This window comes from Hyla sarda, chromosome 2 (genome assembly GCF_029499605.1).
Source record: "Hyla sarda isolate aHylSar1 chromosome 2, aHylSar1.hap1, whole genome shotgun sequence".
In the NCBI taxonomy this organism is placed as follows: Eukaryota; Metazoa; Chordata; class Amphibia; order Anura; family Hylidae; genus Hyla; species Hyla sarda.
Window position 1 is genome coordinate 218,879,959 of NC_079190.1, and position 25,464 is coordinate 218,905,422.

General features: G+C 40.8%; 1 protein-coding gene across 2 annotated transcripts in view; it reads right to left on the reverse strand.

Moving 5' to 3' along the window:
- Positions 1 to 25,464, reverse strand: part of ATP2A3 (ATPase sarcoplasmic/endoplasmic reticulum Ca2+ transporting 3) — a 269,997-nt gene that overhangs the window by 37,857 nt on the left and 206,676 nt on the right. For both annotated transcript variants that reach the window (XM_056556395.1, XM_056556396.1), the window contains exons 15-20: positions 23,707 to 23,927; positions 22,041 to 22,243; positions 20,665 to 20,750; positions 17,097 to 17,230; positions 3,380 to 3,497; positions 3,148 to 3,265 (exon numbers count right to left, since the gene is read on the reverse strand). In XM_056556395.1, coding sequence (XP_056412370.1) covers positions 3,148 to 3,265; positions 3,380 to 3,497; positions 17,097 to 17,230; positions 20,665 to 20,750; positions 22,041 to 22,243; positions 23,707 to 23,927 — 880 coding nt within the window. The remainder of the gene's footprint in view (positions 1 to 3,147; positions 3,266 to 3,379; positions 3,498 to 17,096; positions 17,231 to 20,664; positions 20,751 to 22,040; positions 22,244 to 23,706; positions 23,928 to 25,464) is intronic.

Genomic DNA, 25,464 nt, shown 5'->3' on the forward strand with positions numbered 1-25,464 from the left:
AATACGTCCCATTGACTGTACAAAACCTCAAAAATGTTAAATTTGTATTGCTTAGTAAAGCAGTTTGCAATATAGTTTTAGGGTACTGTACGTTTACACGTACAGGAACTGCTGCATATTTTTGCAGCATATTTTCTGCAGTTGATTTTGCTACCCATTAATGGGTAGCAAGACCAGCTGCACAAAATATGCAACAGACCTGTATGTATGAACGTACCCTATGGATGTATTCACACATACAGTATCCTGCACATATTTGATACACAGGATTTTATACTGCATATTGCAATATAAATTAAATGACTGAACACAGTCGTTCATGTGCATCAAATATGTGCAGGATACTGTAAGTGTGAATAGACCCTAAAGAGGTATTCCCATCTAAACTAACATAGTTACACTTATTTTGTTCTAAGAATGTATGTAAACCCTTTTTTTTTTTTTTGAGCTTTGACTATTCCTTTCATTCTTTTAATCTTTCCTCAAAACTAAGATGTTCCATGTCCCTTATTAGTTTTGTTATGTGTATCTGTTCCCTTTCCAGCTCCTTTTATAAACAGGTGACCAAAACTGAACAGCATATTCCAGATGAAGCCATAGCAATGCTCCAGAAAGCAGTATTATTATGTCCCTGTCCCGTGGGTCCATGTCTCTTAATACATGATAATAAGCTGCTGGCCTTAGACCAGAACATCCTTCTCTACCAGTGACTGTTCCGGTTTTAATTCCCCTATAAGACATATGCTGCATGTAGGTTATTAGTCAACAGATACATAACTTTACATTTAGCCACATTGAACCTCATTTGCCAATTGGATGCCCAAGCACTCGTATAAGTTACATGCTGACTTGTAACACACTATGTCCATAGACTGTACCATTAAACAACTGGTTTGGAAGAACTGGAGAGAACCCCTGGGCAACAGTTACAACTGACTTTGTCTACTATGATTGATCTACTGTATGGTGCAGTGTGGGTTGTGTGTCAGTACTGTACATAAAGGCAAATATCAACAGGCTACCTTGTTCAGGATTTATTTTCCTATGTACATTAGTGCCCAGCCTATGTTTAATAATATCAGGTAGGATAACAGTTTCTGGATAGAACCACTTAGAAATTCATCTCAATTGTTGTTTTTTATAGTACTTAACTCTTTTGCTCATAGAATATCTGGGACTCCTCATCTGTCAGTGGTTTTGAGTGCAGTATGTAAATTGCCTGAAACTAGACATTTGGGAGAGCACCTACAGCAAGTAATCATACCCAGTAGCGGCACCCTCAGCAATGTTAATATCTATACACTGTGGGCTGCTATTGGGCACAATATCTTGCTGAAATTGGGTAGTGCCGGAGTTGTCAATCACGCTCCAACAGGCGTGATTACATTGGTGGAGACTGTGACTACATGCCGAAACATGCCCACCCAAATAACTAGTTGGGGGCAATTTACATATCTCACATAACTTCCTTACAATTATGGATTGGACAAAAAAAAGACATTTAAAAACGGCGGAGATGCGATATTCTCTTACATTGCATGTTGCTGCTGGTGATAGAGGATAACAATTAGGGACAGGTCCCCTTTAAGCAACTAGGTTCACTAGGTTGACCCTTTCCCGTTCTCTCCCTGGCCACCATATGAGGTATTGCCTGTGACCACAACAGTTGTGTTAGAAGATTATAGTCTCTGATCACTGAAAGCAGATGTACTTTTACTGACATATACAGACAGAAAAACATTTGAAACAGTGGAGGGCAGCACACAGGGAAAGGACTATAATCATGTGACATTGCATTCCATTTTTTGTAACAAGTCAAATGTTGATTTGTCACTAGGCTTTGGCTTTAACCCCTTCAGGCAAAACCCCCAAAAATATTATTTGTGTAGAGAAATGGGAAAGAAAACCCCAATTTTGCAAATTTTGAAGGGTTTCGTTTTCACACTGTACACTTTACAATGAAAATAAAATATGTTTTCTGTATTCTGTTGGCCAATACTAAATATTAAAATGATCTGCATGGAGATAGAAGAAGCATTCAGCACAGCTGAGCTGCAACAGCAACAACACAGGTGAGTGGAAAATGAATGTCAAATAAAAGTTCCTGTACGTGAGCAGTGCTCAATTCACAGAAGGCAGATCCACAAAATGTATTCCAGAGAAAGTAATGTAAAAATGGCACTCACCCATCCAGCTGCAGGAACAGTGATATTTATTGTGCAAAATACAGCATCAGGGGGAGGGATGCCGACACGTATCACATGTTTCTTCAGACCACAAGTTTGAAGCAGCATGTGGTCTGAAGACGCATGTGATATGTGTGAAATAGCTATCACCAACTCTGTCAGCATCCCTCTCCCCTGATGCTGTATTTTGTACAATAAATATCACTGTTCCTGCAGCCAGAGGGGTGAGTGCCATTCTTAAATTACTCTCTCTGGAATACAATTAAAATTATACTTTATCATTACTGTACTGCTTTAAAAAAAAAAAAAATTATATATATATATATATATATATATATATATATATATATATATTTTAATACAAAATAAGTGTGTCAAAATATAAATGTCAAAAATTGCCATATTTTGACTTTTTTAACCTATTTTTTACCTTTGACGTTAGGTTTACATTTCACTTTATAGGAATTTTATTGGGGGAGGGGATTTTTTAAATTTTTTAAAACTTTTTTTAATAACATGTTTTACACTTATGTCCCCATAGGGGACTATTTATAGTGATCCTTAGATTGCTAATACTGTTAAGTGCTATGCATATACATGGCACTGATTAATATTATCGGCGATCTACTTTACTGGTCTGCTAGAAGGCAGACCAAAGAAGATGACGACAGGAGAGTGGCGTATGCAGGTGAGGGGACCTTCGTCCACCATCTTCGCTGATTAGATCCCTGAGATCACGCTAAGGGTGATCCGATCAGCCATTAGAAGCTCTGCATTGCCGCAGATGTCATGATCAATATTAATCACGACATCTGAGGGTTTAATGGCGGACATCAGCACGATAGCTGATGTCAATCGTTACAGGTCGTTCCTTGGCTGACCAAAATGTACATCCTGGTACGTTCGATGTCCTAAAGGGGTTAATACACATTTGAAGAAATAGAGGTATAATAACATTTACCTTCTAAGTGATACCGTGAGATATATTTGAGCCCTTCATCTAGCAGAATAACAGGCAATGAGATCTTCATAACTACCATCCACTGATACCAGTTCAGAGGAGTTACTTGAAAAATTAACTGTGGATTAAAAAATATTTAACATTAAAAAGCAAGACATAGGAAGAACTGCACAGAAAACTATTACAAAGATCTGTTAGCTTGAATGATATGTTTCTATACATCTATACTTACTGGCATTGGCTTCACATAGAGTATAAGGAAGTGTAGAGCCATGGACATTACAATGGCACCGAGAAGCCAGAAGTTAAGCCATGGTGGCATCCTTAATAATGACTGATTTTCAGACAAGCTGTAAATATGAAAAGGATATATATATAATAAGATGTACACTATGTCCATAATCCATGTCCAAGTGTAGTTTCACATTTGCTCAAGAAAGCACACCCCCCAAAAATAAACAGAAAACAATTATTAAAGAAAGTTTTAGTTCACATTGATAATGCCTGTGTGTTTTTTTGAAAGTGCACAGATTTCCTGGCTTTTTAAACATGATTCATGGATACCATATCATTAAAGATTTATCATTACATCATATTTTGAAACTGGAACAGCTCAGAAACTGGAAATCACTTGTCTAGTGGCAAGAAAGAAGTATCTTAGTATTTCTTTCACCCATACATCAGCTTAAAAATAGAAGTGATTTATTTTGCGCTTTCACTATGTCTTAAATATATATATATTTTGTATCTTATACACATCAATTTCATCTATTATAAATGGATGGGAATATTGAACTGGAGAGTATTTCATGTTTGATCTGTTTCTAATGTTTTAAAAACACTGATGTCACGAATAAGAATTTCTTTGAGGACCAAATATGGTAACATCCAATGCCACTGAGCCAAAAAGGCAAATATCTTTCTAATCTCACCAAGCATAATACCAACTTGTTTGTTTTCAATGATAATATCAAGGATTTAGAAATAATGTGCAGTATATCCGGTTACTCTTTATGACATGGGAAATGTTATGTTTTTAACTTATACAGAACACTTAATATTGTAAATGTAAGATTAACACTATAACAATACAACTAGTTCCTGAGACATACAGCCTTTAAAACGGAATAATAATGTAAATGTAGTAATAATGTAGTTATTACCCCCCCCCCCCCCCCCCCGATCGAGCAGTCCTCCATGTTTTTCTCTACAAGGTTTAGCTTGTTACTGGAGTGATGTAGTTGAACTGTGGTCAGGTTACTTTAACTCCTTAAAGGGGTACTCCGGTGCTTACACATCTTATCCTCTATCCAAAGGAAAGGGAATAAGATGCCTGATCGCGGCAGTCCCGCAGCTGGGGACACCCGCGATCATACGCGCGGCACCCCGTTAGTAATCAGTCCCCGGAGCGTGTTCGCTCCGGGTCTGATTAAGGTCGACCACAGGGCCGGCAGCGTGTGACGTCACGCTCCGCCCCTCAATGTAAACCTACGGGGTGGACACAGGCCATTTTGGCCTCAAGGACACAATTTTATTTTTGCATTTTCATTTTTAACTCCTCACCTTTTATAAGCTACAAGTCTCTTATACTTCCATCCACAGACCCTTATGAGGGCTTGCACTTTGTGTGACGAATTGTACTTTATAATGACATCACCCATTTTACCATAAAACGTATGGAAAACCAAAAAATATTTGTATGGGAAAATTGGAACGAAAATTGCAAGATTTTGGAAGTTTTGGTTTTCACCCTGTACAAATGACATTTTCTTTATTATTTGGGTCAATACCATTAAAATGAAACCCATGTTTAGATGCATTTCTATTATTGTATGGCTTTAAAAAAAAAAAAAAAAAATTGTAATCTAAAATAAGTATGTTTAAAATTTCCCTAGTTTGACCATCTATAACTTTCTCACTTTTCCGTATACAGAGCTGTTTAAGGGCTTATTTTTTTGTGCCATTGTCTGTAGGTTTTATTGAATTTTTTTTTTTATAGAACAATTTTATCCAATACAAAACAAAAATAAAAGACAATAAAAACAAAAGACAACTAAAAATAAAACAAAAAGGAAACTAATGGAATCAAGGTTCCATGGACAAATCAGGGGACGCTCTCCTCCCTCCCTTACTCCCCCTCCGGCGCAGTTGATGAGATAATAGAATACTCTCCAATGATCTCGGACATAGTCTTGCACCAACCGCCAGTAGTCAGCTGTGAAGGGGCAGTCCCAAACCCCATGATATAAATTTGTTAGTAGGGACTTACACTTAGGGCAGCTAGTTATTTTATCTTTTAATTTATTAAATTTTAATTTAAAAAAAATTGAAATGTGATGTGACAAAAAAAACAGCAATTTTGAACTTTATTTCCCCCCACGTTTATGCTGCTCACCAGAAGGGATCATTAACATTATATTTTGATAGTTCGTACATTTAGGCATGCGCTGATACAAAATGTGTTCATTAATTTACATTTTTTTTTACTGCTTTCTGGGGTCAAATGGGAAAAAGGGGCAAATTAAATTTTATTGGGGAAGGGGCTGTTCAGTGTACCTACTGCTGTATGTCCACATGCTGTATGTGCTGCAGTGTAATCTCCACTATCCCTTTGGCTTCTCAGCAGCAGTTCAGTGATAAGTTTAACCCCTTACATACTAACGTGTGCTCATGCTGTTAATTTTCATTTCTGCTCACACAACAACTTGCAAAGCCAGTGCATCAATAACCCCTTCTTTCCCTACAGTCCAGTACTTGATAAATCATCCCCCAGCACAATGCCAGGCTGTTCACTTTAACCAGCACAACATCATGGCATAACAGAGAGGAGTATGTGCTGTGCTGTGACTGGCCAGAGAAGAAAGAGAAAGGAGCCCTGTATGTACTACTGGCAAACAGCACAGCTCTGGTTCTATCTCCTAAAATGGAGGAAATATAACTGGACACCACAGAGGGGGCTCTTAGGGTGATTTACGTGATGCCACTACTGTTATTTAACCCCTGTCACCATTCTAGGGTTACTGTACCAAAACCATGCTGGAATCATTTAAAATAACAGAGTCTCTGAAGCAGGCAGATGACACAAGCGACGGAGAACCAGAAACAACTGCATTTTTTTTTCTTGGTAACAAATTGGCCAGCATTATATATGTAAAATTTATAATAATTCCTAGAACACCCCTTTAAGGATTCTGCCCTTCCATGCCTCTATGAAAACATTGCACATTAACTTGTGACTTCATGTGAGGTCCTGAACACATCTAAGTAACAGTGAATGTGATTAATCAATGCTCGCTTTTGGGTTGAAAGCCCTACTCTTAGGCTAGGTTCACACTACGGAATTTCCGCTTGCAATTCCGCTTTGAAATTGCAAGCAGAAATTCTGCTAACTAAAATGTATAGTATAGTGAATTGGTTTCCGTTCACAAATTCACACTACGGAATTTGTGAAGCGGAATTTGTGAACGGAAAATTTGGAGCTCATTGTGAGCTTGAAAATTTCTGCCTGACGAATGGCGTTGCTCATTCTTCAGGTGGAAATACTCGCGGAACACATTGCAGTCTACTGGAGACTGCAGTGTCCGCATGGTCCGAGCACCGACAGATTCAGTTGGCGCTGGCCGCACACTGAATCTCCGGGCAGAAATTTTCTGCCCGGAGATTTCGCAGTGTGAACCTAGCCTTAGGGTCACTTATTCCCTAAAGGACATAGCCCATTTTGGCCTTGAGGAGACAGCCAATTTCATTTTTGCATTTCAGTTTTTACTTCCTCGCCTTTTAAGAGCTATTACTTATTTTTTTCTTCTACAGACCCAATTGTACTTTTTAATGACACCTTTTATTTTACAATAAAATGAATGGTGCAACAACAAAAAAATTATTATTTGTAGCGGAAAATTGAATGAAACAATCAAAACAAAATTCACAGTTTTTGAAATTTCTGGAATATGATGTGACCAAAAATCAGCAAATTTTTTATTTTTTTTGGGGGGGGGGTTGTGCAGTCAGGGCTTATGTATATAAGGGTTGAAAAGGTACATAAAAAGTCAAATATGTCACAAGTGATTAACATGTACAGTAATGCAATATAAGGCCGATTTCAAACAAGCATAATATGGCCACAAGAGCATCAAAATTCCTGCTGCTGTTAGTTCTGGTAAACAGATCCACACTAAGGTCATGAATTGTAGTTGTACACTAAAACATGTAAACAATAATTAACTTTGGTGAACATTGGTGATGGATGATATTTAAAGGGACATTCACATGTATTTAATCTATAGTGGATTTCAGCTATTTAGTCACAAGGTATTTGGAAAAGTCTTTAGACCCTTACACTAGCCGGAGGAGGGCTTACCTCTGCTTCTGTCGCGGCTCTGAAATTGATAATGCCTGGCTGAACCAGGCTTTATCAATCAAGCGCAGCAGAGCACACAGATCAATGTGGTTGTATGGAACCACACTGATCTGTATGAGGAAATTTACTGATTCCTCAACCACTTAAAGGGGTACTCCGCCCCTAGACATCTTATCCCCTATCCAAAGGATAGGGGATAAGATTTCAGATCACAGCGGTCCCGCTGCTGGGGATCCTCGGGATCCCCGCTGCGGCACTGCGCTATCATTACAGCACAGAGCGAGTTCGCTCTGCACGCAATGACGGACAATACAGGGGCCGGAGCATCGTTAAGTCATGGCCCCGCCCCTCGTGACGTCACGGCCCGCCCCTCGTGACGTCACGACCCGCCCCTTTCAATACAAAGGGGCGGGCCAATTCAATACGTCACGCCCCCTTCCATAGACTTGCATTAAGGGGCGGGCCGTGATGTCACGAGGGGCGGAGCCATGACGTCACGCTGCTCCGTCCCCTGTATCGCCCGTCATTACGCACAGAGCGAACTCGCTCTGTGCTGTAATGATAGCGAGGTGCCGCAGCGGGGATCCCGGGGGTCCCTAGCAGCGGGACCGCGGCGATCTGACATCTTATCCCCTATCCTTTGTATAGGGGATAAGATGTCTAGGGGCGGAGTACCCCTTTAAGGCCCTTTTTTGCAATTCTGACCACTGTCACTTTATGCATTAGTAACTCTGGGATGCTTTTCCCATTTATTCTGATGCAGAGACTGTTTTTTCATTACATATTCTACTTTAACATAGTGGTAAATTTTTGGCATTACTTGAATCCTTTCTAGGTGAAAAATCCCAAAATGTAATGAAAATTTTGAAAATTTAGCATTTTTTTAAACTTTGAAACTCTCTGCTTGTAAGGAAAATGGATATTCCAAATAAACGTTATATTGATTCACAAATAAAATATTTCTACTTTATGTTGGCATCATAAAGTTGACATGTTTTTACTTTTTGAAGACATTAGAGGGCTTCAAAGTATAGCAGCAATTTTCAAAATTTTCACGAAAATTTCAGTCTGAATTTTTCAGGGACCAGTTAAGTTTGAAAAGGATTTGAGGGGCCTTTCTTTGAGAAATACCCCATAAATGACCCCATTATAGAAAGTACACCCCTCAAAGTATTCAAAATGACATTCAGCAAGTTTTTTAACCCTTTAGGTGTTTCACAAGAATAGCAGCAATGTGGAGGAGAAAAATCAAAATCTGCATTTTTACACTAACATGTGGTATTAGGTGAAAAAGCCCCCAAAATATGTAGCGCAATTTCTCGAGTATGAAAATACCTCATATGTTGACATAAAATGCTCTGCGGGCTCACAACATGGCTCAAGAGGGAAAGAGCAACTGTAGGATTTTTGAAATTTTTTTTTGCTGTCATGGTTTTTGGGAGCCTTGTTGCATTTAGGAAGCCCCCATGGTGCCAGAACAGCAAAAAAATAAATAAAAAAAAAAACACCCGGCATACTATTTTGGAAACTACCCCCCTCAAGGAACGTAACGAGGGGTATAGTGAACCTTAAAACCTCACAGGTGTTTGACGACTTTGTGTTGAAGTTGGATGTGAAAATGAAAAATTAGATTTTTAACACTAAAATGATGGTGTTACTCAAAATTTTTCATTTTCACAAAGTGCAATAGGAGAAAATGGACCCCAAAATTTGAAGTCCAATTTCTCCCGATTAAGAAAACACCCCATATGTGGATGTTAAGTGCTCTGCTAGCGCGCTACAGGTCTCAGAACAGAAGGAGCGCCATTGGTCTTTTGGAGAGAGAATTTTGCTGAAATTGAAGTCGGGGGTCATGTGCATTTTCAAACCTCCCATGATGCCAGAACAGCAGAAACCCCCCACGTGACAACATTTTGGAAACTAGAACCCTCCAGGAACGTAACAAAGGTTACAGTGACTACTTATACCTCACAGCTTTTTTGAACAGTGGGCCGAAAAAGTGAAAAATTTTATTTTTAACACTAAAACGATGGTATTAACCAAATTTTTTTTAGTTTCACAAGTAGTAAGAGAAAAAAAGCTCCACAAAATTTGTAGCCCAATTTCTCCAGAATAAGGATATACCCCATATATGGCGGTAAAGCACTATGCGGTTGCAAAACAAGTCTTAGGAGTGAGACAGCACCGATGAGATTTGGGGCCTAAAGTGGTTCTAACATAAAATCTAAAAAAAAAAAACGGCAAGTGACAAGGGTTAATTCGAGAAATTGGGTTACAAATTTTGGAGGGCTTTTTCTCCTGACTATGGAAACCTATCCACATATAGGGTAACGTGCTGGGCGGGCAACAAGGCTCAGAAGTCATAGAGGTTTGTTTGCATTTGAAGTCTATGGCATATCAGTAGCTGACGGTTAGATACATTCAGAGGAAAATACAAAAATGAAACGCCCACATGTGACACCATTACAGACTGTACCCACCCTGAGGAATGGGTATAGTGGTAAAGAGGACATTTTGAACGTACGGGTATTTCCTAAATTTATTTTCCAGGAATGGATGAAGGGTAGCTTTTGAAAATTGCAATTTTCAACCTATGCTCTGCTTCATTTTTTCTGGGAACAACTAACATGTGACTCAGAATTGTCACTTGGAAATACGACAGAGCTCATGGAGGGAGAACTCTTCGCATTTGAGGCCGATGTTTGTTACGGACCTAAGGCTGCTTTCACACTATAAAAATACTTCCGTTATGAACGCCCATTAAAAAAAAAAAACTGGAAATCGGTAGTTATACGGCCGGTACAAAATCACTTACAGCTGTTAGAAAAATCCCAGAGACTATAATGGGATTTTCTAATAGCCGTTTTAACCTGTTATCGCCCGTTATGAATAACTGCCGTTATTTTGTGACTACCGATAGTAACGGCAGAATTAGTGTATGTACTATTTCTCCCGGTCATTTGCCCGTCACAAAATAACAGCCGTTTTTAATAACGGCCGATAACGGATTAAAACGGCTATTAGAAAAATCCCATAGACTATAATGGGATTTTCTAACGGCCATAAGTGATCGATCCGGGGCACTGAAGATCCAGAAGTGCTCTGACCCACTCCTTTGCGTTCACCAAAGATGAGGGCCTTTAGAACTACCTCTTGAAACTGCAGGAATGTCCCTATGTTGCCAGCGTGCTGGAACAGTACAAAAGAGTTATACAAGCCAACCTGTACCATTTAGACCGCAATTTTTTTGTACCATACCAGTGTTTTGCGCATGGCATCATATGGCTTGAAGACTTGATCAGAGAGATCAACTCCCCCCATATACTGATTGAGGTCCAGAATACAATCAGGCTTGAGGACCGATCCTGCGGTACCTCGCATAGGGACAAAGGTGCTGTCGTTCTCATGAATTGTGGTGGGCATAAGGACATCCCTCTTGTCCTTATACCTGACCAGCCACAGGTTTTCATGGGAAAAGGCACGGCACTCACCTGGGGGATAGGAGCATGTAGGGGATGGGGCGGAAGGCCTCTTTGATTCTTCTGGACTGTCCCACAAGCGACCATGGATCTGGCGGCGAGGGATGTGAAGAGAGGGATACTAGTGTAAAAGTTATCCAAGTAATGGTGGTAACCTTTATCTAGCAATGGGTGCAAAAGGCCCCAAACGATTTTCCCGCTAACGCCCAGAGTGGGGGGGGGACATTCTGGGGGTTCAAAACAGGAATCTCGTCCCTCATACACTATAAACTTGCAAGTGTACCTGGAGGTACTCTCGCAAAGTTTATACATCTTCACGCTATACCGCGCTCGCTTGGTTGGGATGTATTGCCGGAAGTCTCCTTAAAGCTGATGAGACTCATCAATAGTGACCTCCTGCCCAGGGACATAGGCCTCCCACAATTTGTCCTGAAGTGGTTGATGACCGGCCTTATTTTATACGGGCGGTCATATACGTGGTCCGAATGGCCTCGAACCGGGGATGTGTCATGGTCATACCGTAGAGCGGGGTCTGGTAGAGGACGGCCCCACTCCAGTATTGCCAGACACTGTTTTTTTTTTAACTAGACCCATATGCAGCACAAGGCCCCAAAAGGTCCTCATTTTGGCCACATTGACGGCATACCATCCATTGGGTCTAGCTAAAAATGAGCCCAGGTTGGCAGCGACGAACTGTTAGGCATACATAAATAAAATCATAAAAAACGCTTAACTACACCTTAAAGGGGTATTCCAGGCAAAAACTTTTTTTTATATATCAACTGGCTCCGGAAAGTTAAACAGATTTGTAAATTACTTCTATTAAAAAATCTTAATCCTTCCAATAGTTATTAGCTTCTGAAGTTTTCTGTCTAACTGCTCAATGATGATGTCACCTCACGGGAGCTGTGCATGATGGGAGAACATCCCTTGCATGATGGGAGAATATGCCCATAGGAGCTGGACAGCTCCCGGGACGTGAGTCATCAGAAAGCAGTTAGACAGAAAACAGCAACTCAACTTCAGAAGCTAATAACTATTACTATTACTATAGTAATTTACAAATCTGTTTAACTTTACGGAGCCAGTTGATATATAAAAAAAAGTTTTTGCCTGGAATACCCCTTTACACATATTACACCACCGACCATCATCATTATCCGGGTCATCAGGTCACACGTGACCCAGAACTGCCGCAGACCGCCGGTTAGTATTTAACTAACTTGGCACTTGGCATTTCAGCAGGCATCTGGTTCTGATCCCCACCCAACGAGTGTTGGGGAACGGAATCGCAGCAAGTCGCCGGTCTGAATTGACGGGCGATTTGCGGCGATCACCGATATAGGGGGACCTCAGGACCCCCCTGGGCGATATGCTGGGATGCCTGTTGAACGATATCAGTAGGCATCCCGGTCCCCACTTAGCGAGCGGCAGGGCCCGGACGAACGCAGGGTGTACCCATATGCCGTGAGTCCTTAAGGACTTGGAAACGGGGGGCGTATGGATATGCCCTGCGTCCTTAAGGGGTTAAAGTCCCCTAAGGGGACTAAAAGTGTAAAAATAAAAAAGTTTGAATCACACCCCTTTTCCCAAATTCCATATAAGAATATGTAAACATAATAACGATAAACATATGTGGTATCGCCGCGTGCATAAATGTCTGAACTAAAAAAATATGTTAATTAAGCTGCACAGTCAATGGCGTACATGTAAAAAAATTCCAAAGTCCAAAATTGAGTATTTTTGGTCACTTTGTATATCCTAAAAAATGTATAAAAAGTGATCAAAAATTCCCATTAAAACAAAAATGGTACCAATAAAACTTCAGATCACGGACAAAATGAGCCCTCATACATCCCTGTATATGGAAAAATAAAGTTATAGGGGTCAGAAGATGACAATATTACGCATACTAATTTTGGTGTATGTAGTTCTAATTTTTTTAACCTGTTAAAGGACCAAGGGCGTAAAACTTACGCCCCTAGTCCCGCTCCCGTGATATAACGCGGGGTTACACGGTAACCCCGCATCATATCACGGTGGGCCCGGCGTCATAGTTAAGGCGGGACCCGCCGCTAATACCGCGCAGCACTAATCGCGGTGCCGCGCCCTATTAACCCTTTAGCCGCGCACTCAAAGCTGAGCTGCGCGGCTAAAAGTGAAAGTAAAATGAGCCGGTTAGCTCAGGGAGCTGTTCGGGATCGCCGCGCATCCCGAACAGCTGTACTTCAGGAGGAAGGTCTCTTACCTTCCTTCCTGCAGTCCGATCGCCGAATGAATGCTTCAACCCTGAGATCCAGGCTTGAGCATTCAATCGCCGAAAACACTGATGCATCTCCATAGGCATGCATCAATCAATCAGTGGTAAAGATCAGTACATGCAATGTTATAGCCCCCCCTGGGGGCTATAATATGGCATAAGAAAAGTGTAAAAAAAATCATTAAGCCTTTCAATGATCCCTTCCCCTAATAAAAGTTTGAATCACCTGGCATTTCCAAGAATAAAAAAAAAAACAGTGTAAATAAAAATAAACAAACATATGTGTTCGCCGCGTGCGAAAACGTCCGAATTATAAAAATATACCGCTTATTAAACTGCATGTTGAATGGCGTACGCGCAAAAAAATTCCAAAGTCCAAAATAGCGTATTTTTGGTAACTTTTTATATAATGTAAAGATTAATAAAAAGCTGTACCGACAAAAACTTCAGATCACGGCGCAAAAAATGAGCCTTCATAGCCCCCTGAACATGGAAAAATAAAAAAAAGTTATAGGGCTCAGAAAATGACAATTTTAAAACGTATAAATTTTCCTGCATGTATTTATGATTTTGTTTTCAGTAGTAATACAAAATCTAAACCTATACAAGTAGGGTATCCTTTTAACTGTATGGACCTAGAGAATAAAGAAAAGGTGTAATTTTTACAGAAAAATGTACTCCGTAGAAACGGAAGCCCCCAAAAGTTACAAAATGGCCTTTTTTTTTCAATTTTGTCGCACAATGATTTTTTTTCCGTTTCGCCGTAGATTTTTGGGTACAATGACTGATGTCATTACAAAGTAGAATTGGTGGCGCAAAAAATACGCCATAATACAGATTTTTAGGAGCAAAATTGAAAGTTATGATTTTTTAAAGGTAAGGAGGAAAAAACGAAAGTGCAAAAAACACCTGGTCCTTAAGGGGTTAAAGTAGTAAAATAAAATAAAACCCATATAAAGTAGATATTCTTGTAACCATATGGACCTACAGAATAAAGATATGGTGTCATTTTTACAGAAAAGTGCATTGCATAGAATCAGGAGTCCACAAAATGGAATTTTTTTTTTTTCCCTATTTTGCCCCACAAATATATTTTTTCTGGTTTCGCTGTAGATTTTGTGGTGAAATGATCGATGTCATTATAAAGTACAATTAGTGGTGCAAAAAAAAAAGCCCTCATATGGGCCTGTATGTGCAAAATTGAAAGCCTTAAGATTTTTAGAAGGTGATGAGGAAAAAACTAAAGCGCAAAAACCCTGCATCCTTAAAGGGGTTATCCACCATAAGGTGATTTTAGTACGTACCTGGCAGACAGTAATGGACATGCTTAGGAAGGATCTGCACTTGCCTTGGGCTAAATGGCTATGTTGTGAGATTACCATAATACGGTGGCTAGCTTTTTTTGAACTTGTATTTCCTGTTTGACTTTTCTTTTTTTGACTAAAAATTACACAATTCCATTTTCCTCCCTCCCACACATCAGCCACCCAATCCATTGAAACAAAAGACCTGTGGTTTTCAATCAGGGTTCCTACAGCTGTTGCATTAGTTGCAGATTGATCCCTCCACCCATTGAAGCAGACAGGCACCCTGTCATCAGCTGACTAGTGAGTCAGGTCTCGGCCGCATTGCAACCTGGGAAAAATCTGAGACAACAGTCATTTTGTATGCTGTTAAAAATAAATATTGGAGTGAAAATCACAGAAGAATTGTGAGAAAACCATCACACACAGGTACAGACATTATATTATGAACTACACTAACTTTAGAGACCCTGTAGCGTAGTCAAATAAAAAAAAATTCCTGGAATACTCCTTTAAGGGGTTAAAGGGGTTATCCAGGCGTTGAAAACCAGATGATTTCTTCCAAAAACTGCACCACCCCTGTTCTCGGGTTGTGTGTGGTACTGCACATTAAATTGAAGAAGGTCAAGTTGTAATACCACACACAACTTGGCACTGTTTTTGTAATAAATAGCTATGATTTTCTATTCCTATTCCTCTTTAATGAAGACCTGATCCAGAGTGCCCTGGACCTCAGCCTAGGTTGAAGATTTACCTTCTAACAAGACAATGACCCTTAGCACACAGCCAAGACAGCATAGGGGTGGCCTAGGGACAATTCTGTTAATGCCCTTGATTGAAGAGGCCCAGCCAATACCCTAACCTGAACCTAATCCAACAACTCTAGAAAGACCTGAACATGGCTGTCCACCGATAGTCCCCAATAAACCTGGCATAGGCGTGCGCAGCCTGTTGCATTAGGGTGTGCACCCTAAAGCACAAACTCACACTGTGCGTGTGTGTATGTATGTATGTGTGTATATATATATATATATATATATATATATATATATATATACACATACATACACACACATACACACACACACACAAATACACTCTTGCTTGCATGCACACATACATAAACAGACCTGCACAATGTGTACAATTTGTACAAAATGTACAGAAAAATAGGTATCAGAATAGTAAAATTTAATATTTTTGTATAGTTCCCCCACATTAGGTTAGCAGCATAGTTCCCCCACATTAGGTTGTAGTTCCCCCACATTAGGTTGGCGTTGTAGTTCCCCCACATTAGGTTGGCAGCATAGTTCCCCCACATTAGGTTGGCAGTATAGTTCCCCCACATTAGGTTGGCAGTATAGTTCCCCCACATTAGGTTGGCAGTATAGTTCCCCCACATTAGGTTGGCAGTATAGTTCCCCCACATTAGGTTGGCAGTATAGTTCCCCCACATTAGGTTGGCAGTATAGTTCCCCCACATTAGGTTGGCAGTATAGTTCCCCCACATTAGGTTGGCAGTATAGTTCCCCCACATTAGGTTGGCAGTATAGTTCCCCCACATTAGGTTGGCAGTATAGTTCCCCCACATTAGGTTGGCAGTATAGTTCCCCCACATTAGGTGCAGTATAACTCCCCCACAGACATACAGCCTTCAGCCATATACAGTGTATGGCTGGAAGCTGTATGCCTGTGTACTGCCCCATTTCAGTGCCCTGACCACCGCTCCTCCGGTCAGGGGTCACGATCTACTGCATAACAGTAGGTCCTGGGACCGGAGGAGCGGTGGTTGGAGCAGGTAACTTACCATGCACACACGTCGTCCTCGATGTTCCGCTCCTATGAGCGCACGCACAGGACTTCAGTGACGTCCCTGCGTGCGCTACCTCCTGGCAGCCCCTGCGTTTTTAAAGTTAACGCGGGGCTGCAGAAAGGTAACCGGGACATCCTTGTGTCCTGAAAAGATCATTCGGAAAACAGGGATGTCCCGATTGTGGCGGGGCCCACTGCGGGTTGCTCAGTGGCGGATCCCCCCTGGATCCGCCACTGAGCAGCCCGCAGAGGGGCCCCTGGGGGATGGGGCACAGAGGTGATAGAGCCTCAAGTTTGAGGCTTCATTAGGGTGTGCCCAGGCACACCAGGCACACGCCTATGGAACCTGGCAGAGCTTGTGATGATCTGCAATGAAGAATGGCAGAAAATCTCCAAATCCAGGTGTGTTGCATCACACCCAAGAAGACTGGAGATCGTAAGCACTGCCAAAAGGTGGTTCAACTAAGTACCAAGTAAAGGGTCTGAATACTTATGTCCATGGAATATTTTAGTCTTTCCTTTTCAATTAATAAGCAAAGATTTGCTATGGCCTTAATTTAACAACATGTGACAAAAAGGTCTGAAGACATTTAGAATGCATTGTATATTTACTAAATCCTCAGCATTAGATCTGCAGTGTGAAATCCACAGTGGATTAAAGTATGTGTGAACATACCCTAAAAGTACAAAAACTGGACACTCAAGTGATTTTTATTTTTTATTTTTTTTAAGCTTACCTGTTTAGGGCATTGCACATCTCGATAGTTACAAGCACTGAAAGGGCCATAGTTGTAGGATAGCGGGACTCAAACACTTCACAGTCTATGCCCTCGAACAAATCATTGTCAGGGGTACATTTCATAAAGTGTCTCTGTAAATGAAGTAAAATAATTAACAAAACAGTGGTAATGTTAGCAGAATAATCTTTCCTTCAACCATAGGGCCAATTTATACAATGACTGTACAGTACAAAGATACGAAGTTCTATAATTCAATCATAATACAATAACATGTATTTAAAGGGTACTCCACCCCTAGACATCTTATCCCCTATCCAAAGGATAGGGGATAAGATGTCCGATTGTGGGGGTACCGCCACTGGGCACCCCCGGGATCTCGGTTGCAGCACCCACCTGTCATTACTGCACAGAGCAAACTCGCTCTGTGCGTGATTACGGGCAATACAGCATATTGACGGCAGTGTCATCACGAGGGGCGGAGCCGTGAAGTCACAATGCTCCGGCCCCTGTATTGCCCATCATTATGCACAGAGCGAGTTTGCCAGTGGGTGCTGCAGCCAAGCTCCCGGGAGTCCCCAGCGGCGGGACCCCTGCGATCAAACATCTTATCCCCTATCCTTTGAAAACCTGGTAATTTATTGAGATCTGAGTATGCTTTGCAGAGTGCTCAGGGATACCTTAATGTTTTTACTTTGCACTTGAACATATGTGAATGTGTGGTGTATTCACTGTATATCTATCTATCTATCTATCCATCAGTGGTACTCAACTGGGGGACCACGGTCCATATCCAGACCTCCAGCCGGTTCAGGGAACCGGCCAGAGGTGGCAGCCACTGTCCTGGCATTCATATGTATCGGGGGTCTTTCAGACACCAATACAAATGAATAGCTGAGCGCGGGAACACTCTGCTCCCTGCCCGGCCACGCTTCTCCTATGATGCAGGCAACGCAATTAGCGCTGCCCGCATCCTCTGCTCTGGCCAGGCCTGACTAGAAGAGGCCAGAGCAGTGGAACAGCGAGGGACCTGCAACAGAGAAGAAGCGGGCCAGCCATCTGCACCCTGTGCCACACAACTGATCGTAAATGATGCGGGGGGGGGGGGGGGGGGGAGGTGTTGGTGTGTGAAAAGAAAGTGAAAATGAAGTGAGAGCAAAAATGATGCAGGGATCTTGAGGGGCAGGGGTGGTGGTGTTAGGGTTAGAAGGGGATAAAAGGGTCTGGGGGGGGCTTAAAAGTAAAAATGTTGCAGGGGTCTCTCTGGGGGGGCAGGGGTGGTGGTGTTAGGGTTAGAAGGGGATAAAGGGGTCTGGGGGGGCATAAAAGTAAAAATGCAGGGTCTTGGGGGGGATAAATTGAAAGTAAGAATGATACAGGGGTCTTGGGGGGGTGTTAAGGCAGAAGGGGATAGAGGGATCTGAGGGGCAGAAAAGTAAAGAAGAATAATGTAGGGGTCTTGGGGGTGGGGGTATTAGGGCAGAAGGGGATAGAGGGGGCGGGGGGGGGGGGGGAGTGTAAAGAAGGATGATGCAGGTCTTGGGGGGGGGGGCAGATGAGTCTGGAGGAGGACTTGGGGGTCAGGGGGCCAGAGGAGTCTGGAGGAATCTAAAGGAGGAGGGAAAAGATGGGTCTGGAAGAGGACCTAGGGGTCTGGGGGGACTTAAGGCCCATCGACATTGAAGACATTCCTCTGGCGGAAATCTTCTTTCAGCAAAGTCCTATTGTTTTAAATGGAATTCTGCTGCTCTGTGCATACTGTGGAATCACCACAGTGGAATTCCTCCAGCAGAATGGACTTAAAAAAACTTGTTTGTTCTTTGGTTGGATGTCCATTCTGCTGGTGGAATTTCACCAGACTACATTGTCATCTATAGAGATGGCGCACATTCCTGCAGTCCTACTGCCAATGGCTTCGGTGGCGCCTGCGGCAAGCGAACATTCTACTGACTAAATGTGCACAGTATGAAGAAGCCCTTAGGGGTCTGCAGGCGGAGGATAAAATTGATCTGGGGAAGTACTAGGTTGGGATTCTGACAAACAGAGGAAACAGTTTCTGGCAGTATTATTTTAGGGGTCATAATGTTGGGCAGGGTTATAATGATTATTGTCTTTATACAGAGGATGAGGATCTACTAACAAAGTAACCAATGATGTCCGGGTGTCAGACTCTGCAGAGAAGATGGAGCTGAAAGAATACAAGGACCAGATGAAGAAGAAAAGTAAAGACAACAGAGAAGACGTTTCCTGTGAGTCATTATACAATTGTGTATTCTCCCGACTGTCCCATCAGAGCTGGAGTGACTTGTAATTTCTGCAGTGATGATGAGCGACACTGTACCCCAATCTTTGGCTGTCCAACTGTTACAAAACTACAACTCCCATAATGCCTGAGGCTTTGCAACAGCTGGAGAGCCACTTAAACCGAGGTGGTTTTAGAGTATGCAGCCTATTTTATTTTAATGGGTGTCTGACTTCTGCTTCACTCACCGTAAAAAACAAAAATGGGCTGCATAGTCTAATATGTCCGGGCCTATTTTTGCTCCCAGTCCGGCCCTGAAAGTATGTGTATAACAGGAATTTCCCAACCTTGTCTCTACAGTGGTTTCAAAACTACAGTTCCCATCATGCTGTTCTGTCTGCATGATGGCAGTTATTGTTTTGCAACAGTTAGAGAGTTCATATGCTTGGGCACCTCATTCATTGTTATAAGGGACACAGAGATATAATTAGCTTCAGGGCACAGTGGCAATATAACATTTGGGGGTCAGAGCATGTGGTAGTTTTATACTCAGGGGCACAGTGTGAGGCAGTATTATAATCAGGGGCACATTTTGTGGTAGTATTATATTCAGGGGCATGGTGTGTGGCAGTATGATATCAGGGGCACAGTATATGGCAGTATTATACAAAGGGCACAGTGTGTCGCAATTGGAGAATGATTATGACTTACGAAGTTCTTATTATGTTCTACAACAGGCAGCGCCTATTTCTGGCATGGCACTGCGGCTGCTAGGTGTGAACCAGGTCTTAGCGTTTAGCTCGAAATATATATGGTAAGTATGTTTTAATGCTGAAGCTACAGAACTAGTGCTGAGGTAATAAAGCATGTGCACTGCACCACTACGCTGGAGTTCTGGACACTTAAAGATGCTAATAGGGTGGATGTTTTGCACATATCAGGGGGTTTGTCAACAGTGATTGTTATGAGTCAGTGGAAAGTTTTGTTGGCAGGTAGTGCTGGGAGCAAGCAACAAGCTTGTAAAGTGACTATTTCTATTCTGGGACCAAAAAGGTTGGAGGAGGTTGGCTTACAGAGTTCTGTATTGGCTGTTACTGAAATGCTACCTGTACTGTTAGCCTGGGAGTGGCTAGCTCTGCAGTGGTTAGCTAGCAGTACAGTGCTCAAACCTGGAGGAAGGGAGGGGGGGGGGTCTGTAAATAGGTTTAATTTTGGGGTTAACGAGGGAATCTCTGATCCTGTTGGGCCAGGAGATAACTGCAGTGGTATCTGGTTGCCCTGTAGGCCTGCAGTGTGTCCTTGTATAAGAAGAGGGATAAAACTCACCAGCTGGTAGAAAGTGACCTGTGGTCCATCTTCATCATATAAGAACCACCATGTTGCAGCACCTACAGTGGCTAGGCCTACATAGACTGCAAAAAAAGAAAGGAGAAAAAAAAACAAACGTTTTTCGTGCACCATGTATTCCCGTAATCATTTAACACTTTAGATGTGATGAGATTGTATATATGAGAAATGTATGAGTTCAGAATACTAACTAATCACATCCTTCAGAAGATCTAAAAAATAAAAAAAACTTTAAAGGGGCTGTACTTTCAGCCTTGTTTATCTGAGTGTGCATGTTGATGTCAACAGGAAGAAAGCAATAAACCACTGTAAAACCCCTCTGCTGACATAAAAAGAAGGGATCAGTATGTTACAATCCAAAAACACCCAATCCTTTTTTCCCCTTCAACATCTGCCTTTTGGGCAGTATAGGTAGGCTCCTACACACTTTAGAAAATGGAAATATCAGACAAGATTTATCTGTGTACAATCACCATAACTTCCAAAGACCATTCATGCTTCCCTTCTGATCCTTGATTTTACTGCTGCTACAAAGTATGAAGTCACTGCACTACTTTTCTACACTAGCCCTACCATCTGCCCTCTGAATATTTTTCTACAATATCTTTGTTGCACTCCCTCAGCAGCTTGACCAAACTATTCAGACTTGTCTGGATATTTATCTTTTTCTTTTAGGTTTGGCTGGAGAGTACGCAGATTAACCTTTCAGCTTGCATCCTCTCTATAAAAAGCAATTGCTTTTACCTTGTTCTATTTTTTCAATAAACAAGAACTTTTATTCACATCCTCTATTTGGTTGTGATATTTTACACTGGACACCTGGACGCCTAGATCAAGATCTGTTTTTCTATCCCTTAAACTCCACTTCAGGATCTCCTTTGGTTGCCTCCTGAGACCATGGGCCTGCACAGGATTTTACACACCTCTAATTGAGGGTACATTCTTATCTATTATACGCTCTAGGTGAACGGCCATTTTATAGAGTCTTCGACTCCCCTCCCACCTGTCGGTTTATCCAAGGGTAACGCACAAGGCGCCTCCTCTGGGCCTTCTTTTTTCATTTCTATTTCTACACAGGTTTTGTACAGCTTGACTGTATGTCATGTTGTATGGTTTTTACTACTTTCCTTAAAGTGCATTACAGTGCAGAATATATTGTTGTATAATGAATAAAGAATATCATTCTGTAAGTTATTTTTAATTTTTATATGAAGAGCAAATCCAATATACACATACATGCTTTGATTTGTTTATCTGTACTTGACCTGTAGTTGCATAAATATCATAGAAATATTAGAAATATATAGAAATAGCAAAAAGTACTTGTATCAGTTAAAGTGTTTTTGAGAAAATACCTCCAATGGCCAGGTATCGGAAAAATAACCATCCACTTATAAGTGGCTCTCGAGGATTACGAGGCTGCTTGTCCATGATATCAAGGTCTGGTGGGTTAAATCCCAGAGCAGTTGCAGGTAAGCCATCGGTGACCAGATTAACCCAGAGGAGCTGAACAGGGATGAGGGCTTCAGGTAGGCCAAGGATTGCAGTAAGAAAGATGCTGAAGAAGTTAAAAGGGACTAATCATTTTCAAGAAATCTATATTCCATTACACATTACTTTTTATATATATATATATATATATATATATATATATATATATATATATATATATATATACACACACATACACACACACACACACACTTAAGTTTATAAAAAAAATAACGGCTACCAGACACGCTTTCATTACATAGGGATAATATGTTAGAGTGGGTATGTGTACCCATATGCCTCTTGTCAAAGTCAGTGTGTGTTACAAAACATGTGGAGGGGCTGTGATCTAACTTTTTAATATTGTCTGTTGCCTCTACTCGTTGAACGTATACCGCAGATACGTTCCCAAGCTGCACTTTACAATTGTGTGTGAATTGTAGCCCGAGTATCAGATACTACAGTTATCTAAGCTCAATTTAAAGAACTAGAAGAGTTATTCCACTGTGTTTTTAATTGTGTCGTGAAATTCTAATAAAGCTTGTGGGTTTTACAAATATAGGAATAGGGAAAAACTGGCAATTGGTAATTTCTTGGCAACACTGGAGTAGATGGAATACACGAATTGTTGACAACTCTGGCAAGCATGGACAGGTTGATTTTCCCTACTACCTGGCAATTTATTTAATAAAATTATACTGATAAATGATTATACATGCAATTCCATAAAATCTAAAACAATTTCTTCATTGGTAAATCTTCCCTTTCGAAGGTTGTTGTCACTAGTTATCTATGGCTTGCCAATTTTTAACAAAAGTTATGCAAATACATCATAACGTAAAATAATACATTTTGTCATCCTAGGAATTAGTAGTTTACTTTTCTAAAGGCATACTTCCATTTGGGCTTCATTTTATAGAATAAAAACCATGGCACAGGAGTCCAACTGATCCCTTTAACTTACAGTTGTGTGTCTGGGTTCTATTGCAGTGTCCTTCATTTCAGGGGGAAAAAAAAAGGAATGCATCACTATTTCTCTCATATGTGAAGGAGTTTGTAATGGATAATTTGATGCATCTGGCAGCTTGTGTTTTAAATTATTGGCATACAGTATATACTAACAGGGAAGTGTTCTTACAAGCATCCACCCAAAGAAAAACGAGCAATTAATTTAGTACTGTGCACTGCATTCACAAAAATATTGCAAAAAATAATAACTTTGGAGTAGACCATGCATAAAACAGTCACTAAGAGCTATATTAATAAGGTTCACGCCTTATATTTCTTGGAAAATATACAAATATTAATACCAACTGTGAAAAATGTAGTAGACTACATTTCTAAATCAAGAGCATTGACACCTTTTTGAGAAGACCACCCAAAATTGCAATGAAAAACAATCTTCTACAGGGGTGGTCTTCTGAAAAATCCATCACATGAAATTTGGTCTGGATAAGGGGGTGGTCTTCTCACATCTTTACAGAGATTTCCCAAAATATAGACACACAGAAAATACCAGCAATGTCTTACCAGACTACTTCACCAACATTAGAAGAGATAAGGTAGCGAATGAACTGCTTCATATTATTATAAATTGCTCGCCCTTCTTCAACTGCAGATACTATAGTGGAGAAGTTGTCATCAGACAGAACCATTTCTGCAGCTGATTTTGCCACAGCAGTGCCAGAGCCCATAGCAATGCCGATCTCAGCTTTCTTAAGAGCAGGAGCATCATTTACTCCATCGCCAGTCTAAAAAAACAGGGGAAAGAAAATCTTTTTTTTTATATATAAATAAAATATTTGGTCCAGATTAATTAAGGCTGCAATTTTATGTAAAAAAAAAAAAGTGAAATGTACCAAATTTATTCGAGGTCTTACCCCTTTAAATGGGCACTGTCACCAACTTTATTTTTTGATATGTTGTAGTACTTATGAAGGAGGGAATGGGCTAATGCCGTAGCGGGGGGAGGGGGGCTAGCAAAAAAAAAAGAAAAAAAATAGGATGGTGGGAGCTACCCTTTAAGGATTTAGACAGTTTTGACCTAAATTTTTCCTCCACGCCTTTTAAGTGACATAACTCTTTACTTTTCCATTCATAGAGCCACATGAGACCTTGTTTTTTTGCATAACCAAATTAACTTTGAAATGACACCTTTCATTTAACCATAAAATGTATGTCACAATTAGAGATGAGCGAACTTCGAAATTCGATTCGTCACAAACTTCTTGGCTCGGCAGTTGGTGACTTATCCTGCATAAATGAGTTCAACTTTCAGGTGCTCCGGTGGGCTGGAAAAGGTGGATATAGTCCTAGGAAAGAGTCTCCTAGAACTGTATCAACCTTTTCCAGCCCACCGAAGCACCTGAAAGCTGAACTAATTTATGCATGATAAGTCATCAACTGCCGAGCTGAGAAGTTCGTGACGAATCGAATTTACTGTAAGTGCGCTCATCTCTAGTCACAATGAAAAAATTATTATTTGTAGGGGGCAATTCAAAAAATCTTGGAGTTTTGCAGGGTTTCCATTTATTACGCAGTGCGCTTTATGGTAGAACTGACAGTATTTATATTCTGTGGGTTAATATGATTATCCAATTTATAAAGGTTTTTTATTTTAATACTTAAAATTTTTCTTTTTTTTCTTAAAGAAAATAACACTGCTTAAAATTGCTTTATTTTGACAACTAAAACTTAATATTTCTCTATACAGGCTTTTTAACCACCTTTGTTTTGATGGGTCCTGTTGATCAGGCATTATTGCATTTGGTGTTTTTTTTTTACATTTACGCCACTAACCGAGCAGGCTCATCAACATCAAATATTTTGGACAATTGCTCAGTATTTTTACTTTTTTTTTAAATTTTTTTTTTTATGTTATTTTGTTTACACTTATGGGGGACCATTATATGCAATTGATTGATTGTACCATACCATACTGTGCCATTGCATAGCATTGTTCTGCATTATCGTCACTCTTCAAATAGTTGCCTTAGGCAAACTATATCAGAAGCAGATGGATCAGGTGGCACTGAGGAAGGTAAGAGATCTCTGCCTGCCATTTTAGGTTATTGGATTCCCGCAATCGTGCTGCAGGGGTTTGATAATAGCCCTAAAACCCCACTTGTCATTTTTGCCCATGATGTAAATATATGTAATAGGTCGCAAAGGAAAACAATTGTTGGAGGGCATCGTACCAAATTTATTAGAAGGTGCACTCCTCTCCATACACGTGATGCATTTTGGACTGTCTTAAAGGGCTACTCCACTCCTAGACATCTTATGCAA